We start from the raw sequence: 21630 nt of genomic DNA on the forward strand, positions 1-21630 counted from the left end.
TTTGGAAATCCTAGGTGAAATGAGTCGGTGACTAGGGGTAAAATGGGGTGTAAAATCTGAATATGAAGTAATAATGGGATATTTTGAAAGGGTTCATGACATATGGAAGTGGTGGTATGAACAGGAACAGGGTTACCACATTGGTACCGTCCAGGTCATCAAGAGGGCTCAGCACTCTCCATGACCGGTCTTTCCTGGTCATCAAGAGTGCCGAGTCCTCTCAATGACCGGTTTGGACTGATCATTGAGAGGGTTGTATCCTCTTGGTGACTGGTCCGTCTTGGTCATCAAGAGCGGTGAGTCCCCTCAATGCCTGGTCTGTACCGGCCATTGGGAGGGTCCTGTATGTATGGACTCCTTCAATGGTTGGTGCAGACTGGCCATGAGGGGAGTGATTGGAGTGCTGAGCTGTTCACTCCAAACCAACCTGGAGTTATGGTGTTCAAAGTTGGTTTGCATAATTTTACGGATGTACTTCGCGCACTGCGAAAAACTCGTCGCGCACTGCAGGGGGCGTCCACTCGACGTCCCGGCCACAGTGCGCGGAAGCTCAAAACGCTTTGTGCACTGCAGAAAATAAACCATGAAATTCTCATTTTTTTTTCTGCCAGCCGGCAGAGGGGATCTTTCTTGCCCCTCCTCCATTTTCTTGGGGTATTTGGACCCCCCAGCATGACATAAAAAAAGGATGATAAAAAAATACAAAAAATAAGCGGAGCGCCTCCCCGGGTCACACCCCCCGGGGATTTTTAACCTGCTAAAAAGCCATGGATCGGGTACCCAGCCCCTCAAAAACAGAGTTCGAGGGGCAGAAGTACATACCCCATGACTTCACCATGCGGATGGCCGGCACAGGCTGGTCCCGGAGCGGAGTACATGCACACTCCCCCGATGACCGGCCAGCACGCACGTGGAGTGCAAATCACCGATCATCGAGGGGATTAGGTACTCCTCTCGATGACCGGAACGGTCCCGCTTATCGAGAGGAGTAAACACATCTCTTGATGACCGGAACGGTCCCGGTTATCGAGAGGATTAAATACACCACTCAATGACCGGAACGAACCCGGGCATCGAGAAAATAATCATCTTGATGACCGAGTCTGCTGCGGTCACCGAGTAGAGAAACACTCCCTCAATGACCGGAGCAAACTGTTCAAGGAGAGGATTGATGAACGGTTCGCTCCGGTCATCGAGAGGAGCACTTAATCCCCTCAATGAATGGAACGGACCCGGCCATCGAGAGGAGGAACACTCTCGATGACCGGGTCTGTTTCAGTCGTTGAGAGGAGCAGTGTTTACTCCTCTCAATGACCGTGACCGGGTCTGTTCCAGTCGTCGAGAGGAGCAGTGTTTACTCCTCTCGATGACCGTGACCGGGTCTGTTCCAGTCGTTGAGAGGAGTAAACACTCCCCTTGACGACTGGAACAGACCCGGTCATCAAGAGTGTTCCTCCTCTTGATGTCCGGGTCCGTTCCGTTCATCGAGGGGATCAATTGCTCTCGATGACCGGGACTGTTCCGGTCATCGAGCGGAATGCTTAGTCTCTCGATGACCGGGACTGTTCCGGTCATCGAGAGGTGTGTTTACTCCTCTCGATAAGCGGGACCGTTCCGGTCATTGAGAGGAGTACGTAATCCCCTCGATGACCGGTGATTTGCACTCCACGTGCGTGCTGGCCGGTCATCGGGGGAGTGTGCATGTACTCCGCTCCGGGACCAGCCTGTGCCGGCCATCCGCACGGCGAAGTCATGGGGTATGTACTTCTGCCCCTCGAACTCTGTTTTTGAGGGGCTGGGTACCCGATCCATGGCTTTTTAGCAGGTTAAAAATCCCCGGGGGGTGTGACCCGGGTAGGCGCTCCGCTTATTTTTTGTATTTTTTTATCATCCTTTTTTTATGTCATGCTGGGGGGTCCAAATACCCCAAGAAAATGGAGGAGGGGCAAGAAAGATCCCCTCTGCCGGCTGGCAGAAAAAAAATGAGAATTTCATGGTTTATTTTCTGCAGTGCACAAAGCGTTTTGAGCTTCCGCGCACTGTGGCCGGGACGTCGAGTGGACGCCCCCTGCAGTGCACGACAAGTTTTTCGCAGTGCGCGACGAGTTTTTCGCAGTGCGCGAAGTACATCCGTAATTTTATGCATGCATAAATCATAAAATCATAAAATCTATTTTGCAGGGGATATGACTGTTTGATTATGTAATACAAAATTTCCTCACCAAAATATTTTTATGATTTTACGATTTATGCATGCATAAAATTATGCAAACCAACTTTGAACACCAAGTGCAGGGGCCAGTACACGTGTTTAGCCTCCAAGCTTTTGATGATCACAAATATACACTGATTTGTGTAATTCTCCACAGATCCCGCTGAGAAAAAAGGGTGATTATTAGGATTCCAATCAATTGGAGGCTGGAACAAACTTGTCAAAGAAACTCACGGCTGATGTTGTAGGATTGTGCAAGCACATTGGGGGTACCACCATTACTATACATGCCGAGTTGGGCAAGGGCTGTCAACCCTTGAGACATTTAGAATGTCCAAGAGGGTTGCAAATATAATTATTATTGTCATTAATGTAGTATACAATCTTATAAGAAGCGTGGGCGCAGAGAAGTGAGAGCGCTGAGCGCAGAGATAATGAATGTGTAATGATATGTTATGTGCTATAGCCGCGCTATGGAGCACGGGAGAGGCAGCAGCAAGTAAGAGTAATGCATATATGCTTAAAGTAAGAACAACCATAAATAGTAGAAATAATAATCAAGAATTAACAAACAAAGAAAAACAAGTAATGAGGAAAAACTTTGACATGTACAATGATACAATCATAACCAAAGACACGGAAGAGAGAACAGTTATCTCTTTGAAAAGAGTTGGAGGGATTTCTTCTTCCCCCAGAGACAAACAGATCAATTTTTTACTTGACTTCCGACCAGAATTCGTAAACAAAAGGTACCTACTACTTAGTGTGAGAATACCAGCTTAGGGGAACGGCGCCTAACTCATAAATTGAGGAAGACGCCGGGAACTAAATTAGCTGCGGAATCTGGTAAGCAAAAGCGAACCATTTCCGCAGTCCAAATCAGCGCCGCGGGTGTCGTGAAACTGAATTCATCTTTTTATGTCAGCAGGTCCGACGCACGTGAGCAGCAAGATTAGGCTTACGGAAAATCCTGGCTCCCAATCTCTCATCACGAGAATCTCAGCAAGCACCAAAGGTAAGCGGCTGCAGAGACTCAAGATGAGATGATCAGATAGATGCTAACGCTCTATTTCGCAATCCTAGACAGAACCGTCGAAGACACGCAGACCGAAAATGCTGATACCACTCAAAGAGCAGGAAGCAATATTGGTAAGAGTTTTGAGTTCCAATAATGGAAAAGGCTAAAGCGAAAACAAGGAGCAAGGAGCTGATGCAACGTGTCTATTCTTGTAGACTGCGTTGCGTTGCTACTTCGCTGATTGGCCGACGCCGAGTGAAATCACTCAGGTCTCAAAGACCAGTCAAAGTAAGGCTTGAATGAACATTCAGGAGAGATCAGAGAGATGGCATGAGCTAACGACAAACGTCACTCATGACAGGTCGTCGACAGCCGGCGCAAACTTCCTCTAAATTAAATCTCAATCCTTAATCTCAAGTAGAGAGCGGCTCTGCTCCTGCTCTTAGGTACATTCCCTTACTTTATTCTTCTCAAGTTATTATTCTTCATATCAGAAAGCTATTGTACATAAACATAACTACTTAGTCTGACAAAAATGAATACTCTTAGTTCCTTGAATTCTTTCACTTAGAACGACTCTGTACTAGACTACTGAATTATAGTACTCTAGTATAAGACTCTTTTATCTAGTATCTTCCTCAATATACAATTAACAAGCAGAACAGGATGTTTATTGATGTGAACTTCTTGTGATCATTCTCAGATCCGTTAGAACTTGTTAAGCAATTGTACTCAATAAAAATATTGCTACCAGGAACTTACTCTGTAAGTTTAGATTCCTTACTCTTATCAAAGATCATACTATATATACTCTTCTTATATAGATATTTTTTCCGGACCACTTCTTACTTCCTTACTCATAATAAATATCCTTAAAACAAACAATACTATAAAAAAAAATTACTCTTGGGTTTTTTGGTAATAACCCTGCCGTGCTATCTTAGCCAGAAAGAAACCAAAAGATCTTATAAATATCTTAGATCTAACCTCCTATAGATTTCTATAGGAGAGGCTAGCTATAAGCAGCTTAATCAGTCCGCCAAGACTAGACCGTTATACGCGCTATAGACGCAAATATAAATCTCTTATTTCTTATTTCTTATTCTTTTCTAATCCTATCTACTGTTGTATTTAGACCACTGTAGTAATTATACATATATAATTACTAATACCTTGTCCAGCTAGTTCCCTATGCGGGTACAACCGCTGACAAGGGCCACTATAAGCTGCATTTTGACCGGTGCTTGAGGGTTGTTGGAGTTATTGTAAAAGATGTAATGATTCTTGATTGCATCTGCAAGGGAAAAAAACTCTTTTGTGACATCCGTGCCTACAAGTAATATAATCAGCAACAACCCGTGCTCAGCAGTATCAGAAAATGACAAACGCATATCATGAATACATCCTCAGTTGTTTCCATCAGGACCTTGTAAGTTTTTGATATGGTGGCAATTCGGGGCCGACGGATCCTGGGGACTGCGTATTGGGCCAAAGATACCTCATCTATCAAATTGAGCATTATCAAAACTTGCTTGCTCCAACCATTCAACTTGTTCTTGGCCATGATTGCATGAAGGGTGATTGCCGACTTCCTCAGCTGAAAGCAGACTAGAGCAAGATTGAGATTGATGAGGAGGAGGTCACTCGAGAGCAGTTTCTTCATCAGGAGGATTGCGGTGATCAGAAGATTGAAGCTGAGCTGATGTGTTGGGTTTGTTTGGATAGCCCTGGATTTCTGTTCTGCTATTTTCATCTTCCAAAGGCATGCGGTGAGTGCTGTCTTGACACCCTCTAGGAGCTTCTGCCAATTGGACTTGCAAGGCATGATTGGGGAGCCCCCTAATAGGGGGGTTCACAATAGGATTTTAATAAAACTTTAGAGCCCATTTTAAGGACTTTGTGAACCAATTTTCAGAAAATGTAGAAGTTGCTCTGATTGCCAAGGAACACCCAAATGTGAACAGCTTAAAAAAATTCCAAAACATTGTTCATCAAGGCCTTAAAATGAGCTTTAAAATTTTATTAAAATCCTATTGTGAACCCCCCTAATGTATCAATTCTTTAAAAAAATGTTCATAAACACCTTAAAATGTCTCCAGTTTTGTAAATTACAATTGTGAACCCCCCTATTGCAGTGACACTGCTTTTGCATGATGAGCTTTGTTGGTATCATTTTAAAAGGGTGCATAGAACTTTAGGCCGGGGTGCCACCAAAGCCATGAAAATATGGTGCCTTAGGCTGTGACAGCGCGGCATACCGGGTCAGGACTCATCCCTAGAAACACCTAGCTGGCTGCAGAAGCAATCATCAACGGTTCAACAGGCTTGTCAGATCAGTTTCTTAGGAAAGCGCTTGGTGCGACTTCCCTTGCCACTTCGCAAGCATTGCCGCAACGAGGTTCTTTTCTATATCACTTAGAATGGTTCAAGGGCAGCGAGATTACAGGAAAAGGAGTTGACAATGTCCCCTGGATCCTATTCTTCAAAATGAAGACACAATGGGAGTTTGTTTCAGTTCCGAAAATCATATGCCAAGAGAAAAACGGGAATCGTGAGTAAGAACGGCTATGCGCCGAAGTTGTACAAATTAAAGAAGCTTTATCCATCCACTCCTGAACCCAATCAAACAACGCCTGTCAATCCTCGAACAAATGCGCTGACGCCGATCCCATAGTCCACGAGTCGATTTAGCTGAGCACAAACTTCTTCCTGCACGACTAAGAGGTTATTGATTGCTGGTAGAAACTTTTGATGGTCGTCGTTCTGATCGGGTAATCCAAAGATCGATGCTTCCTCGTTTCCTGCCAACCTCGGGCCGTGAACTTTCAAGAAGACGCGCAAGATCGCTTGGACCATTTCGAAATCTTTTCCTTCTTTCAAGCGGATCTCCAATGCTTTCATCAGTGACAATAAGTGTTGAATATCGCAAAGTGAACGAATCTCAAGGTCTAGAGCGGAGGGGGAGAGATTTCCAAGGTACTGGAAAAACTCCTCATCTGTATCACGTACCATATGATCAAGGTATATGCGAAAGTGATGAGCTTTATTGACGTATGATGACGGCAATATGATTCAAAGCGTGACTTACATTCACCATCAGCTTCAGACTGTGACAGCCGTTTTGTGAATTCTACTTCTACCTTGATGCTATCACCAAGGTCCAGCTTGCGCTTCTTGTTTTGGTCGGCTGGTGGCGCGAGACTATTCAGGCTTTCCTGAACGCTGCTTGCGACATTGAACCTTGGTTCAGTACCTGCCACAGTGGGGAGGAAAAAGGGAGCTCTCTCAGGCGCTTTGGGCGGCTCTGTGGGTTTATTACGAGCCTATAAAACGCAAATATTTCAGTAATCGGTCATTCTCCTGTCAGATAAGAGTGGGGGCAAGCATGTGGTTCGGTTTGACCTTTATGACTTCCAAGTTCAGTAATGTTTGCCATTTCGACTTGGGCATGCAGGATAGCGTGATTAGTCCTTCTTCAAGGGGCTTTGAGCTGATGATTTCATTTTGAGAATCTGCGCTCGGATCAGAGCCCCAGGCTTCTGGTCCGAGCAAAGCTTCAAGCTCCTCAGTCGGCTTGTCCTCGACGCCATCCATGACTGGTGTATCGAGCAATGGGATTTCATAGTTTTCCGGTAGACTCTTGTAGCTAAACCCAGAGAATTGGGCTCTGTTGACCCACAGGAAGATACCGACGCTGTCTTCGTGTGCAGATGCCAAGAAGTCTCCACTGGGAGAGAAGGTGACAGAAGTTGCGACACTGTTTGTCCTGAACGCATCGATCATCGCGCCTGTTGGCAAATCAAACGTGCGAATGACGGAATCCGCAGAAGTAGCAACCAACCAGCGAGAGTCGGTCGTCATTGTCTTCCGATCAATATCGAGCATTAGTCAACAGATACTGATTCGGACAAAAAGAAAAATCACACACCATATCCAATATTGGTTTTGTAAAGCCTTCCAACTGACGAATGACTTCCAAAGTATCGGTATCTAATATCCGAATCCGATGGTCGCTACAGTTAATTGCTAGCATGCCGGTATCCCTTTGAAGCAGTATGCTAGTGGCACCACTTGGTAAAGTGACAGTTTGTCGCATAGAGCCGGAAATGAAATCGTAAAACTACAGAATATGCAGAACGGACTTAGAAGCTGCAGATGCTTAAACGGGATAGCGAGAGCTCAGTCTTACGTGGAGGTGGCCTGATCGAGTAGCTACTATGACTAGCTGGTTTAGCGCATCTGTTGCAATGCCAATGACGTTTAGTATCATGTCGCTTTGCTTGCCCTTGCCAGATGATCCGGGTAAAACAAATTCCCTCCGCTTCATGCCACTTTGCATGTTCCACATTCCCACTTTCCCGCTACCTCGAGTAGCCATCAGGCCGTAGTTTCCACATGCCGATACACATACGCATTTGGCGATCTCTTCTTGCGGGTCTAACTGGAACGATTTCTTCTCGATCAGCGAGAACGAGTGCTTTCCGATCCTTTTGTTCTGAACTGACCAGGTCCGTCCTTGTGCAGAGCCTTCATGGCACGTCAAAAGATCGTCCCAATCTTTGGACCTTGAGATAGAGTGTGACATGTTGGTGATAGGAGGCAGCCGCAATGACGACACGGGTACGGCAAGTTGGGAGGCTTGCTTGGTCAGAGAGCCTTGACTAAGCTCGAAGCTTCGCGAGTCTCGAACAATGCTGATCGCTCTGAGGGTTTTGTCTCGTCCCGCGCTCAATATTGTTTTTCCATTGGATCCGTAATAACGAATTAAATGAGGAGGGCGTTGATGACCACTTCTGTGGGTGAGCAGACGAGGAAGCCCGGTCGGGGTTTCGAACAGCCACATCTTGATGCTGTTATCACCGCTGGCCGTGACGACTACAGGCTGACCAGATAAGAAGTATACGTTGGATATAGCGGAGTCGTGCGCTTCCCGGATGATGTGAAGTAATCGGCCGCCCTCATTGAGATTCCATATGACCAAGTGGCCTTGCGATGAGCTGGTGATCATTACTTGAGTATCCGATTCTGTGAGAGAAGTACGTAAGCGATTAGTCTAAGAGAAACTCGATGCAGAAGAGGTTGTGCGTATGCGTCTAACCTGATCGAAAAGTAATTCCGGTGATAGAATCCAAAACGCCGCTGGTCGAGAGGTTAGACCCATCCGACTGCCCCATCTTCACTGCAAGAATTTCTTCTCCGAATTTGACATCGACCAAACTACACCAGCCATCTGCAAATCCCACGGCAATGATATCTACGGCCGGGGCTTGAACCATACGAGTGATCGGAACCTTGGCACTCGAGCATCGGGCTTTTGATGGAGTGGTGAACAAAGTTGGTTGGAAGATATGTATTAATGCACCCGTCTGAATGTTGTAAATTGCTAACTGGCCCTCTTGAAAGGCTACGACGATTCGGTTCAAGTAGGTCGAGGGGTGGACTAGGGTGGTAGCCAAGCCGAATGTGGGGGGCAGTTCGATGGTAATGTGGAGTTCTACGCGGGTTAAAATAAACTCAAGGGATCAGATGGTCTTGTTTGACATATGAGCCAGAGGGATTGACATGGAAGACAACCTTTGGTGTCAAGGTTCCAAACCCAGAGAGTTTTCCCGCATGATGATAGACCGACGATTTGATTGCCAAACGAGATGAATTCTTGGATCGCACTGTTTTGACTGCCGCCTCTCTTGAAGCCGTTTATCCAGGATTCAGGTCCAAGGTCAGTTTCGCTATCGGAATCGTCGGATGGGTGATCAGATTGAGTTTTTTGGTCTGAAGTTTTCAGTATGCCGACGACACGAGTGCGCTTGTATATGTATATTTGGGTTCCAGCTGAAGCCAGCACTAATCCTGAGGAATGGACACTCAACCACGTGATCGGCGTAGGAGTGAGAGGCCCTGACAAATAAATAAAAGACAAGGCAGTAAGTATGACGAGTAACACCTGGCTGGGAATTCTAACCAGCAGTTTCTATTTATCTGAATTTCGGCCCACCAACATACAACAGTCTGAGGCTGTCTGCGCTCCAAAGGGCCCACCCTAAGCCGACACTCGTTAAGATCACCTGAGAGTTGGTCTGTGCTTTGGTTGGTCCAAGGACATCGGAATCCTTAGTAGAATGAGAATGAATGACAAATGGAACATCGGTCGTCACGTGGCCAAGCGATCGGAATGGAGCGTAGAGTGAGGTTGACATCAAGATGAGTAGTCTTCGAGCTTGCTGAGAGCTAAACCAAATTTTGTCCAATGTCTATTGGGCACCGACATCCCTCGACCAGCTTGTGGGTCCACCCCCGGGGAGGAGCCCGAGTATTGGACGTCTCGCTGCGGCGCTCTCCGCAGCCGCTCGAGCTCAAGTCCACGACAACCCAGCAACGCACCACGGCGATACACATACTCGGTACCACCACAATCATCGAGCACCTCCAACGTTCCAACAGCTGATCTTCAATCATTCCACATGGCGTTTGTTCGATTGGTTATTTGTGTCATTGGGATCTATGCCAGTTGTGGGTATTTTCTATTCGAATCAGTTCATCCTTGGGTTCACTGACAAGTAGGATTTTCCCTCTCTTCTGCTTATGCCAACCTCCAGTCCTCTCCTGGGCATTGATTCAAGAAAGACGTAAGTACATCCATAAATCATTGGTTCAAGAAAATACCCAAGATAACATGTATATTTTCGTTCAAATAGTTTCTACCACTCCGTATGAAGATCCGTCAGGTGGTAAACCAAAATATTTCAAATCGGTTGTATTCTTGAATACTATCCAGAGTGGATTCAGCGCTACGGCCGCACTGATATACTTGGTCCTCAAAAAGAATTCGTCTCAATCGATCCTCCAAGTACTTGGATTGACAAACCCAACCTCCAAGCCCGACAAATCATCAAAACAACCCAATTCCAAAGCTGCTCCAAAAGATCAAAACAGATTGGCCTTATTAGGACGTTGTTTACAATGCGCAATCTTGAACTCTCTCGGATCTCCCTTTGGTTATGCTTCACTCAAACACATCGATTATCCTACTATGATCCTTGGCAAGTCATGTAAACTCGTACCGGTCATGATCATGAACATCATCTTGTATCGACGAAAGTTTGCCCTTCATAAATATTTCGTCGTCGGAATGGTCACCGTTGGGATTAGCTTATTCATGCTACTTGCCGACCATGGTTCAAAAGCTAGCAAAGGAGCTCAGCAGAGTAGTATGTTTGGCTTGACGTTATTATTGATCAATCTACTCGTCGACGGGGCGACGAATTCCACCCAGGATGAAATCTTCAGCCGATTTACAATCAGTGGTTCCCAACTGATGTTCATCATGAACGCCCTGGCCACAATCATCACTCTAGCTGCATTACAAGCACCTATCCCCACTGCTATCTCATCATTCTTTGGCACCTCGAACGGTTCCGCAAACGAATTCACAGTAGCAGTCGAGTTCATCAAAACATACCCAAAAGTGCTTCAAGATATCCTGCTCTTCTCTTCAGCCGGTGCGATCGGACAACTATTCATCTTCGAAACTCTCTCCCATTTCGGATCACTCACTCTTGTCACCATCACCGTCACTCGGAAACTATTCACCATGCTGTTGAGCGTGTTTTTCTTCGATCATAAACTTTCATTCGGCCAATGGGGCGGGATCGCCATCGTCTTCCTAGCCATCGGCTTAGAAGCGTATATCAAAATGTCCGGCCATGGTAAAGCTAATTTGATCATCGACGAAAAACAAAAGGCGAAAATGAAAGAGCTATAACCCACACCTGAAGGCACATCAATAATTTTGACTCGGAATGGTTCTTCGCACAAAGATTTAGTTTTGCTTTCCTTTGCCATCGTTCCTTTCATGAATCCCCTTTTCCTTTTGTTATTTGGTTTGATTTCGGTTAATATCTGATCGCAAATAAATAGAGTAGATTCTTATAGATTCTTTTTGTTCACAAAGCATTGCATACCGTTTTGACCAGGTTGAAGATATGAAATTTTATTTTTGACGAATGATTTTTTTAGCTTCAACCCTTAGTTGTCTTGCCTTTTCCAAGATATATCAACATCTCTGGGAGAGAAGGCCTTTGAGACAAGTTTCATTTTGTGATGAGCTACTGCCTGCTGAACCAAGGCCAAACTTCGCTGACATGGAAATTTTGTTTGTGCGGCCAATGCTTACCATTCCCAAGATGTTCATAACTGCTAACGCCCACCCTCCCCCCCCCCCGGGACGGTAGACTTGCTTCCACGAAGCAATCTAATGCGAAGACTTTGAATATCTTCTTGTACGAGTAACGAGACGGATATGCTCTCTGCCCTGAGCTAGATGGAAGTGGAATCATATGCTACGAGTACCGAGTCGATTTGGCTAAACCCAGAACTGGTAAAATTCGAGACCAGGATAAGCCGGTTTCTCTCCGCTCCTGCGTACAAGAGATGGCCTCGCATGGCTTGTTTTGAGTCTTGACTCTACTCTAGGGTGCGTATCACTGCATGCCAATTGAGCAACTTTTTGCGTAGTTCTCATGCACAATTCACTCAACATTGAAAGATACGTTTGCCATAGAGAAATCATCTTCTTGTGCTAAGTTGGACACATTTGGCCCAACTAAAAAAGTCACAATATATATCGCACTCGACCAACCCCTGATCAGTAGATTGGATTTCGGAGTGAAGGCAGGCTCAAGTGTGCCATTCCCGGACAAAGTGCACGACATGTTCTGCTCCTTGCCACCGCTGCAAATGTACTTTCAAGACCGGGAAGTGATCGTGATTAAGGATTGACTGGTCCCCAAGGTGATCTATGTCTAACTAACTTGTACCGGAAGTCTTTACACTTTGAGGCATTGGACTGGTCTAGTTTTCTGCGTCAAATCCTGCCACGCATGAAATGACGCAGGCAGCATGTGACAGCCGGTGATGCATTTATCGTACTCTAAGCTATGGCAAACCTCCAGCCCACCAGTCCAGTTCATAGTAAATGAAACTCGTATCCAAGCTGACTTTCTCTCAGTCCAAACTAATCCATATCGGTGCGGTAATGTCTAGATACCAAAATGACAGGCAGCTTCATCTTGGAAATTGCTGTATAAAACGGGCTTTCATGCCGGACAATCTTCTTCCCTTACCAAGCATCACAACCCCCTTCACTTTCATCAACCACCCCACGGCTCCCTTACATCCACTTGGATTTTCACTTAGTTAAATAATATTTATATACACAACTCGCTAGAATTTTCAAGCACCTAAATTCGATTTGACCTCTCACACTTACCCGACCATAAATCACTGAACGACGATCGTTTTCATCAACCAAACCAGCGACTGATCCATCCAACCAAAATGCAATTTAAGACACTCCGGCTTTCACTCACCGCGGCTGTTTTGAGCGTCACCGGTATTATAGCAGCTCCTGCTCCTTCAATTGGAATCGGTGGTGGGCTTGGAATCGGAGGCGGAATTGGCTTAGCAGGTGGCTTAGGAGGTGGCTTGGGAGGTTACGGACGCGGCTGGCGAGGATACGGCAGAGGTTACGGCAGAGGTTACGGCAGAGGTTACGGCAGAGGTTACGGCAGAGGCTACGGCGGCGAAGGCTATGGTGGCTTAGGGGGGGTATACGGAGGAGGACTTGGAGGAGGACTTGGAGGAGGATTTGGAGGAGGACTTGGAGGAGGATTTGGAGGAGGACTTGGAGGAGGATTTGGAGGAGGACTTGGAGGAGGATTTGGAGGAGGACTTGGAGGAGGATTTGGAGGAGGACTTGGAGGAGGATTTGGAGGAGGACTTGGAGGAGGATTTGGAGGAGGACTTGGAGGAGGATTTGGAGGAGGACTTGGAGGAGGATTTGGAGGAGGACTTGGAGGAGGATTTGGAGGAGGACTTGGAGGAGGATTTGGAGGAGGACTTGGAGGAGGATTTGGAGGAGGACTTGGAGGAGGATTGGGAGGAGGACTTGGAGGAGGATTTGGAGGTGGACTTGGGTACGGCAGTGTGAGTAGACCTTTCCCACAAACTATTACGTGAAAAACGTACTGACAATTCCCTTTATCTGTTTTGTAGTACTACTAGCCTGATCAAGCAGGCCGCCAAAATCCTGGGATTCTCTATATCATTACCAGCTCCACTTAACACTTAACTTCATCGGACCCTCTTCACAGCTCACATTTTCGCCACCATCCATAACTGCGGCTCTCGGATTTGCAGGTCCACATGTTAACTTTGCTTTCGTTTATTACTATCTTCTTTGGGTTACAGATTCACTTGTTTACATTATTTTATTAAATAATTATCTCCGTTGGGTTATCGGATTCACCTGTTGTATTTAAATTTGATGGAAATCACAAGGACATTATGTTCATAAATCCCAGCGCACATTTGTGCTGATGATCATGACCATGCCTCTCAGACACATTCTTGCCGTGTATTCTTGCCGTGTGAATAGTTCCGGCCCCGCCGGGTGGTGGTTGACCAGGTTTTCAGAATCAGTTCGCTGTCGCTCGGATTGCATATCAAGGCCATCGGGAATACTGAAACTATAGTCGCACATCTGGGTGCCTTCTCCCACTTCCCCGTAAAAGTGACCAGCTGGGACCGCTCCCCCTCAAGATATTTCCGAGAGAGTCGAGTGATCGGGGAAACTCCACTCCGCCCTGCGTCTCAGTAGTGAAGCGGGATAGGTAAAGCTACTCCGTAAAATAACGTATAGATAACCGCCAATAAATCCGACAGGAAAACCCGCCGTAAAAGTAAAAGCAGCAATGTAAAGCTTCGCCCTCCAACTCAGGCCGTGTTTGGCAGCGTCATATTACACAGTGTAATGTGTAAAACACACTACCCTTATGTAAAACACTTTTTTTAGGATAATCTTTTGTAATTAAGCAGTCATAAAGCTTGACAGTTTACTTCCAAATTATCAGGCCAAAAAATTGATGTCTTCCTTGATGTCAAGGGACATGCCGTGATTGTTTATTGCTTACTAATGATGCTGTCAAACACGGCCTCAATGAAGAATGGTAGTCTAAGAAGTAACAATCACCATAAAAGTAAATAATAATGTCCGTACAAGTCCTGGGGAAGACAAATAAACTCCCCCCCCCCTCTGTAGAAAAGGAATACAGCTGAGTCCCTATCAACCCATATACCTATTAACCCTTACTCCCTATTAGCCCATGAGAGAGATGTCAATCAAAATCACAAAATGGCTGGTAAACGTGACTTATTAACCCATAGTCCCTCTTAAACCATTCCACCAAGGGGTATGGGTTAATAAAGACTCAACCATAAGACAAAGAAGCGGTCTTCCTCCGCCAGCAATCCGCCAAGCTGTGCTCTCACACCCACAAAGTTGTGTGTGCAACTCCACTCTCACACTTGTCTCCTACCAAATTTGTGGCTAGTCTTCAACCACTGTTGGACTCCTCTTTCCCTAATTTCAAGGCCCCTGACTCAGCCTTTAAATTAATTATACAATGGGAAGTTACATTATCCAGTTTGCCTAGATGTCATTCAGTTATCCGGTGCTATGTGGTGTGAAATCCAACATAAATTGAATCTGTGGGTGTCAAGAGAAAGGTTTAATGTTGGTAATTAACAATATTGACCCCAATTTATTCTAAGGAAATCCTCTTTTTGATGTTAAAATAATGCTTTTGTGACCAAACATCAGTTATCTGGTCTAAGTTACCCAGATAACTGATTTTTGGTCACAAAAGTGATATTTCAACATCAAAAATAGGAGTATCTTCAAAAAAAAGTGGGACTATACTGTTAATCAACATTCAGCCTTTCTTTTGACACCCACAGAGTCAATTTATGTTGGATTTCACACCCCAGAGGACTGGATAACTAAATCACACCTAGGCAAACTGGATAATGTAACTTCCCATTGTGACCAGTGTCTGCCTAGCCTACAATGTTGGGATGAGGATCCCACTCACCACCTCCAACCTAGCTACACCCGCTGATGTAGCCTGCTCTGGCTGCCACAGCTTCCCCCAATGACCGCAGCTACTAGCAACGGTGTAAAAAGTCCGATACACGTATTTGTATTGACCCTGTATTGCTGCAGAATTTATAGGCAATACATTGTATTTGTATTGCATCGCAAGTCCGATGCAATACATGTTGTACTCAGTTGGAGCTGCTGCAGATGCAATACAATACACCTTGGTGTATTGCATCCACGGATGCAATTACATGTATTTTAGATATACAGACCTCCAGACCAAAATCTGTATTGCTGGAACCGCGGCATCAAGTGTCACATCCCATGTTCATCAACTTTCATTTAATATGTGACGTCAACGGTCAACCGAGATTGCTGGCGGCTCAAGCTCCAAGTCCAAATCTAAGTCCGTCACCTCCGATTCCCCCTTCCTGATTCCTTTCCAAATCCCCCGACTCCGAGGTAAGTTCTTTTTTATCTCTTTCCTCCCATCACCTCAATATTCCGTAATTGATGTACTAATATCCAGCCTTTTTTCCCACAGAACTTCATTAAATTTACTGGCAACTGCTCCGGTGCGATTGCGCAATCGCTTCAATGGTTCGATCTTCCTCTCGCCGCCTCTCTGGTCAATCTACCCAAGCTTCCACTCCAGTCAATGCACGCCGATCTGTCCAACAAGAGGAACAGAGAAACAGCAAGTCCATCCCTTCGTGCCAGCCCACCGCTAGTCAGAAATTTCGGCCCCGCAAGCAAGTCTCTAGCACCTTGTCTATTGCTTGCAAGCAAGGATCCACATCAGCTTTGATACCGCAGAAATCACGAAGGAAGTCAAAAAAATCAGCAATTGACGACTCCAAACCCAATGAGACCTTACCTCTACTGGACCTTGCTTGAGACTCGGACAAAGACAATTCTAAGGTTATTAAACGCACAAAAAAAACCCAAGCAGCTAATTTGACTGAGTTTGACGACATCAATATCTATTTTGAACTTCCAACATATGGGCAGGGTGAAGTAAGTCTTCTCTGAACACCTTACAATATGTCATTTTGCTTTACTGACTGATGTACAACTTTTAGACTAGTGGGGAAAAGCTTTACTACAGGTGCAAATGGTGTGATCGTATCTACAAGAAGGGAGGGCGAACAAGGTCTAATCTTTACAAGCATCGTGATGGGGACTCTGGACAAAACCCTTGCCCTTCAAGAAACAAAGCAATCAAGAATGGGGCAAACCTACCAATTACCATCAAGGAAAAAATAGCTAAAAAAAATAATGCAGATACCTTGAACAGGTTTGTGCATGGTGGGACCTTTTACAATTGGATATAGAACCAAACACTCGTCATGTGGCTCATGAAATTGGTGCTTCCTTGGATTTGACTCCAAGATACTTTACTCTCAATTTCGTTCAACTACGCTTGGGCGGGTGTCAAGCTCAATTCACGAACGTGGGCTGCAACTGAAGCCCACCAATTATATGTCAACTTACAAGCAAAGGTTATTTCAAACCTCAAGGTGAGAAATCAGATTCATTATTTTTCCAACAAATAATTGGATTGTTAGCTTGTTTGATTCCCCTTTTTCTTACCCAGTCAATTTCCTCCAAGATTACATTAATCCACACCGTATGGACTACAAAAGGCAATCACCATGCCTTCCTTGGTATTGCGGCAGCTTACATCACGGACAATTGGATGTTTAAAATATACCATCTTGGCATGAAGTATATTGCCTGGACTCACAAAGGGAAGTACCTTGCTGTTCCCTTTGCAAATATTATCACAAAGTCATCCCTTCATGAAAAGATGAGTTTTTTGATTTTATTTTTGTTTCCTCGCTTTTCATTTGAAATACTTATCAATCTATGAATTACTTTTAATTCATATACATCTTAGCTCAGACAACGGACTCAGGCTCAAACAATTGAACAATGAACGCCAAGGCCGACCGCTTAATCACCAAGAAAACCGGCACCAACCTAGGTCTTAGCAACAATCACATCCACTGTGTTTGTCATAAGATTGCGTTGATAATAATGGCCGGGCTGAAGGCCATACGTACCGAGACAGAGGGCTTGACTAAGACCAAGAAGAAGAGACTTGGATTTGTTCCTCAGCTCAATGCAATTACAGAAAGCAACAATGAACTCGGCGGCTTTGTTTCTGGCGATGAGGAACTTGGAGATCCACTTGAGGCAGATTCAGACAACAACAACAGCAATATTTTTCTATTGGCAGTTCCACCCACCCAGTCCGCCAAAATGCCGCAGACCATCGCTGAAATACTTGCTAAGGTGGATTTTGTTATTCAGAGGATAACCTCCTCGTCTTCCAAACGTTCAGAATTTGAGGTATGGCACTCCAAGTTGGACGACCCCGGGCCAACCCTCATTGCAGGGTATGGCATTCAATGGAATATTAAGTGGCAAAGTAGAGATCAAGTGTACCGCAGCCGCAATGTTATTGATAACTGATTGAAAATGAGAAGGATTGGCAAGAACAAAACAGTGGGAAAAGCTTCTTTGACGATCATGAGATCATCCAAGGCAACTGGAAAGTTGTCAAGCGATTGAATGATGTCCTCAGCATAAGCAATCCTCTTGATTTTCCTGTTTTACCATCATAATTGCTTCCTTCACTGATTTTCTAATAAATTTCTTACACACAGGAGTTCTATTTCATAACAAAAAAAATGGAGGGCGACCACTCCTCAGCAGGCATGCTCCTAGTCGAATACAGGTCAATTATTGATTTTCTCAAGGGACACCTCTTGTCAACAACCAACTTTGAGCTCAAACCGATGTTCAGAGCAATAATCAAGAAGAGCAAAACTTACCTCTCTGAGGCATTGCAGTGCAACGCAATACTCCTAGCAACAACTTTCAATCCTTCTTACTGGCTTTCAATTTTCCAGATATATTTTCCCTCTCACCGCGGATATGCAAAGACATTACTACAACAGAAATTCAATTACCAAAAATTGGAACTCACTGCCGATTTGGAATCAACACAACCTTCTCCCCCAGCTACATCGCAACAAGAAACAAACCATCATTGGTGTCCAATCAATGAAATCAACCTGTTCCCTGCTGTAATGTATTCTGTGGTTACTGACGGGTTGGCCAACTATCTTGGTGGTAAATATAAATATCTTCCCTCTCAGGCAGACCAGTGCCTTGTATGGTGGAAAGTAAGTAGTTCCCAATGTTTTAAACAAGTTGATTCAGATTTATAGCTTTTTTAACTAATCTTGTGATTCCTGTCTCTATCTCATTATCCCAGGAACACCACGACGAGTTTCCCATACTGGCCTCCTTGGCCAAGGATTACCTAGCTTGCTCGGCAACGTCAGCAAGCGTGGAACGGTGCTTCTCCCCGGCGGCAGATGTTTGTGGACGAGATTGAGGGAGTTTATCTCCCAGAACGATCAAGAGATCAGTGAGTGTTCATCAATGGTTGCGGCAGGGATTTGAGGCGGATGGCGACTTTGAAACAGCTCAAGGGATTGTGTCTCAAGAATTGGCCAGCTTAGAAGAGGATAAAACCAAGACAGCTACTGCCAAAGGTTGATTTTCTTTGTTTTAATTTATCTTTCTTTATTTTTCTAGTCATCATGTCTTTTTCTCCTGGCTTTCCTTCCCCTTCCCCTTGCCTAGAAATGCAAAAAAACAAATGTAGAGAGAATACAAGGAATACTGTATCTGACTTGTATTGCATTTAGAATGCAATACAAATGTATTCTAATCTCTGTATCTGCAAAAATAAATACAATGTATTTATGGTGTATTGCAAATTTGATGCTATACAAAGTATTCATGGACTCATGTATTCAAAAAAGTGCTATACACTGTATATGCCAATACAAATACATGTATAGCACTTTTTACACTGTTGCTACTAGCCAGTCTGTGCTGCCCTGCTCCGTTGCAGGATTGTGTACAGTCACCCTGCGCTCTGTGTTGATGAACCTCCTCTGTCCTGTGCTTCTCCCCGCCCGCTTTGCATACCCAAGTCCCCCGTGACTCCCGTCTACGCAAGCACCCATAGTCCGCACCCACACAACCCTGTTCGGACATAAAGTCCCCAACCCAACTACATCACTACACCGCTCCATTTGGGAGCCGGAAAATATTTTTTACATGACATTACATGAGGTGTGGGAAAAAAACTGGTCATTATGTGATAATGTAGCTGGTTAAAAACTGGCATGGTTAGTTTACTGAGACAGGCTGGACAATTGAGTCCTGTGTGTAACCCACTCAATGACTGGTATGTACTACAGACAAAAAATTTCTGCCTAAGATTCTCCAGGTTGGAATTTCCTGATGCAACATCAGGGGTTTTTTGCACTTTGGGGGCGTTCAAACTAGAGCCCCCAGGTTGCTGTTTTTGGCGGTGATTTTTTTCCCTGGAAATTGGACCTGCGCAACCTGATTTCAACTTTGAAACCCCCTAATATAAAGTAATGTAATTACCCAGTATTGCCCAATGTTCTCATACAACCACTTCAAAATGTTTGGTTGCAGCTGTGGTGTGATGAATAGAGATTGATTAAGGTCTTGTATTTCAATCTTTTGCCTGGTTCACATTTTCCAGCCGTCTGTCATCAACTTGGATGAATTTCAGCTGATGTACTGGAAATCTGAAATCAGCTGATTGCACCACTTTTAACTATGAGGTGTTAGCGCTGGAACCCGCGGGGTACCCGCCAAATTTATTCCCGCCCGTCAAAATCCCGGCGACATACCCGCCCGGCGGGTACCATCCCGCGGGAATCGGGTAGGCTCCGCGGGATCATCCGGGACAACGGGAATACCCTGCTGACCCGCGGGACCGGGAATACCCTGTTCGCGGGACACGGGAATACCCTGCTGACCTGCGCGACGCAAGCATACCCTGCCTGTGCTAGAAGAACATAGAAGACATGGATGTTCAAGTCAAACCGGTTGATCAGCAAGGCTCAACTCAGTCTCATCCCCCTGATTCAAGTGCAGCCACATCCACAAGTCCGACAAAGAAGAGCTGGGTCTGGATGCACTTCAAAAGTTTGGAACAACACCGAGTCCAGTGTCAAGTTGCAAGCAAGAAGAAGGCCGGATCTACTTGTGATACGATACTCCGACGAGACCCCACTGGTAGCACAAAATCAATGACTGAACACCTGAGGAGGATCCACGATGTTCTGCCACCAAATCAGGCCAGTTTTCCCAATTTATTGAAACGCCAGCGTGTTGAGCAGCGGGTACGTTCTTTGACTTTCTAAACCATAAGTGCCTTTTTGCTTACAATACATCCTTCAGCCCGTTCTTACTGCAGACCTGCTCAAACAGGCCATCACATATTTAGTCGCTGAGGGGGACCTACCCTACTCAATAGTCGAGCAAAAATCATTCAGATATCTACTTGAGCTTCTCAATCCGGCAACCCTGAACATGGAGCTTGGCCGGAAAACAATTGCAAAAGAGGTCGACATGCTATTTTTGGCTCATAGGAACCATCTCCAGAAGATGCTCAGTGGCATGAAGTACCTTTCTTACACTGTCGACGCTTGGACCTCCCCCAATTCAAAGGCTTTCATGGCCATCACCGTTCATGGAATCACCTCCGATTGGAAGGTTTTGGATGTACTTGTTGGGATGCCTACAGTCAACGGTGGGTCGCTACTCTACGGTTATCGATATCGTAACGTTATCGTAGCGAATTTTGGTCCCTTTACGCTAACCGGACCAGTAGCAATGGGGAAATGTGGTGCGATATTGATATCACACCGGGCGGGTGTTTTTTTTTCAAGGCCGCTATGATATCTATGGGCAGAGCAGCAGGTATTGAGCAAGAAAAGGCCATTTCAGGGCTGATTTGGCCTTTCACTGCTCAATAAAATGTTGCTCTGCTTGATAAGGGCCAATTTGACCCTTAATTGCTTAATAAAATGTTAATTTTCTTGATAACACGTTACTTTACTAGTAACGGCTGTACAAAAAAAGGCCAGTTACGATAACCGTGACCCGGCGATCCGCGCGCTAGCGTTAACAATAACTGTAAAAATGTTAGGTGCAGCTCGCTACTTTACTCTACAGCCCCGGTTATCGTAGAGTAAAGTAGCGACCCACCGTTGCTACAGTACATGGCAAGTACTCAACAAAATCTGTAGATTTGTGATGTGATGTTCTAAAATTATCTCCTCTCTTAGGACGCCACACCGGTGCCAATTTTGGTGAAATCTTCGTGGATCGTTTGGACGATATGAAGATTACCGATGCTCTTTGCTGTATTACGGCTGACAATGCGTCTAACAACTCAACCCTTGCGACGCGAGTTGAACAGAAGCTGGTCGGAATTTTCAATGCAGACACTCAACTCTTGGGCTGCATGGCCCATGTCATCAACCTAGCCACGCAAGATGGCCTTAAGGTCTTTGGCGACTGCAGATATGACGATACAGAGAAGGAAATTACCAT

The 21630-nt window shown here is 45.2% G+C and overlaps 5 protein-coding genes across 5 annotated transcripts; 2 read left to right on the forward strand and 3 right to left on the reverse strand.

Moving 5' to 3' along the window:
- Positions 1-4575: 4575 nt before the first annotated feature.
- On the reverse strand, positions 4576-5055 carry PtA15_5A936 (uncharacterized protein; the record flags this gene model as incomplete). The annotated part of the gene is made up of 1 exon (XM_053169750.1): positions 4576-5055. One exon carries the CDS (start codon positions 5053-5055, stop codon positions 4576-4578), a length of 480 nt encoding a protein of 159 aa, XP_053020916.1.
- A 797-nt stretch (positions 5056-5852) lies between these two features.
- On the reverse strand, positions 5853-9427 carry PtA15_5A937 (uncharacterized protein; the record flags this gene model as incomplete). Its single annotated transcript, XM_053169751.1, has 8 exons — positions 5853-6226; positions 6319-6553; positions 6633-7094; positions 7159-7350; positions 7420-8255; positions 8329-8724; positions 8805-9128; positions 9226-9427. 8 exons carry the CDS (start codon positions 9425-9427, stop codon positions 5853-5855), a joined length of 3021 nt encoding a protein of 1006 aa, XP_053020917.1.
- A 264-nt stretch (positions 9428-9691) lies between these two features.
- Positions 9692-10992, forward strand: PtA15_5A938 (uncharacterized protein; the record flags this gene model as incomplete). Its single annotated transcript, XM_053169752.1, has 3 exons — positions 9692-9740; positions 9827-9856; positions 9926-10992. 3 exons carry the CDS (start codon positions 9692-9694, stop codon positions 10990-10992), a joined length of 1146 nt encoding a protein of 381 aa, XP_053020918.1.
- Positions 10993-12827: 1835 nt separating this feature from the next.
- Positions 12828-13770, reverse strand: PtA15_5A939 (uncharacterized protein; the record flags this gene model as incomplete). The annotated part of the gene is made up of 2 exons (XM_053169753.1): positions 12828-13199; positions 13597-13770. The coding sequence occupies 2 exons, from the start codon at positions 13768-13770 to the stop codon at positions 12828-12830; spliced, it is 546 nt and encodes a 181-aa protein (XP_053020919.1).
- Positions 13771-15765: 1995 nt separating this feature from the next.
- On the forward strand, positions 15766-16065 carry PtA15_5A940 (uncharacterized protein; the record flags this gene model as incomplete). Its single annotated transcript, XM_053169755.1, has 1 exon — positions 15766-16065. The coding sequence occupies one exon, from the start codon at positions 15766-15768 to the stop codon at positions 16063-16065; it is 300 nt and encodes a 99-aa protein (XP_053020920.1).
- Between the last annotated feature and the right edge of the window lie 5565 nt (positions 16066-21630).

The sequence above is a fragment of the Puccinia triticina genome, chromosome 5A (assembly GCF_026914185.1).
Source record: "Puccinia triticina chromosome 5A, complete sequence".
In the NCBI taxonomy this organism is placed as follows: domain Eukaryota; kingdom Fungi; phylum Basidiomycota; class Pucciniomycetes; order Pucciniales; family Pucciniaceae; genus Puccinia; species Puccinia triticina.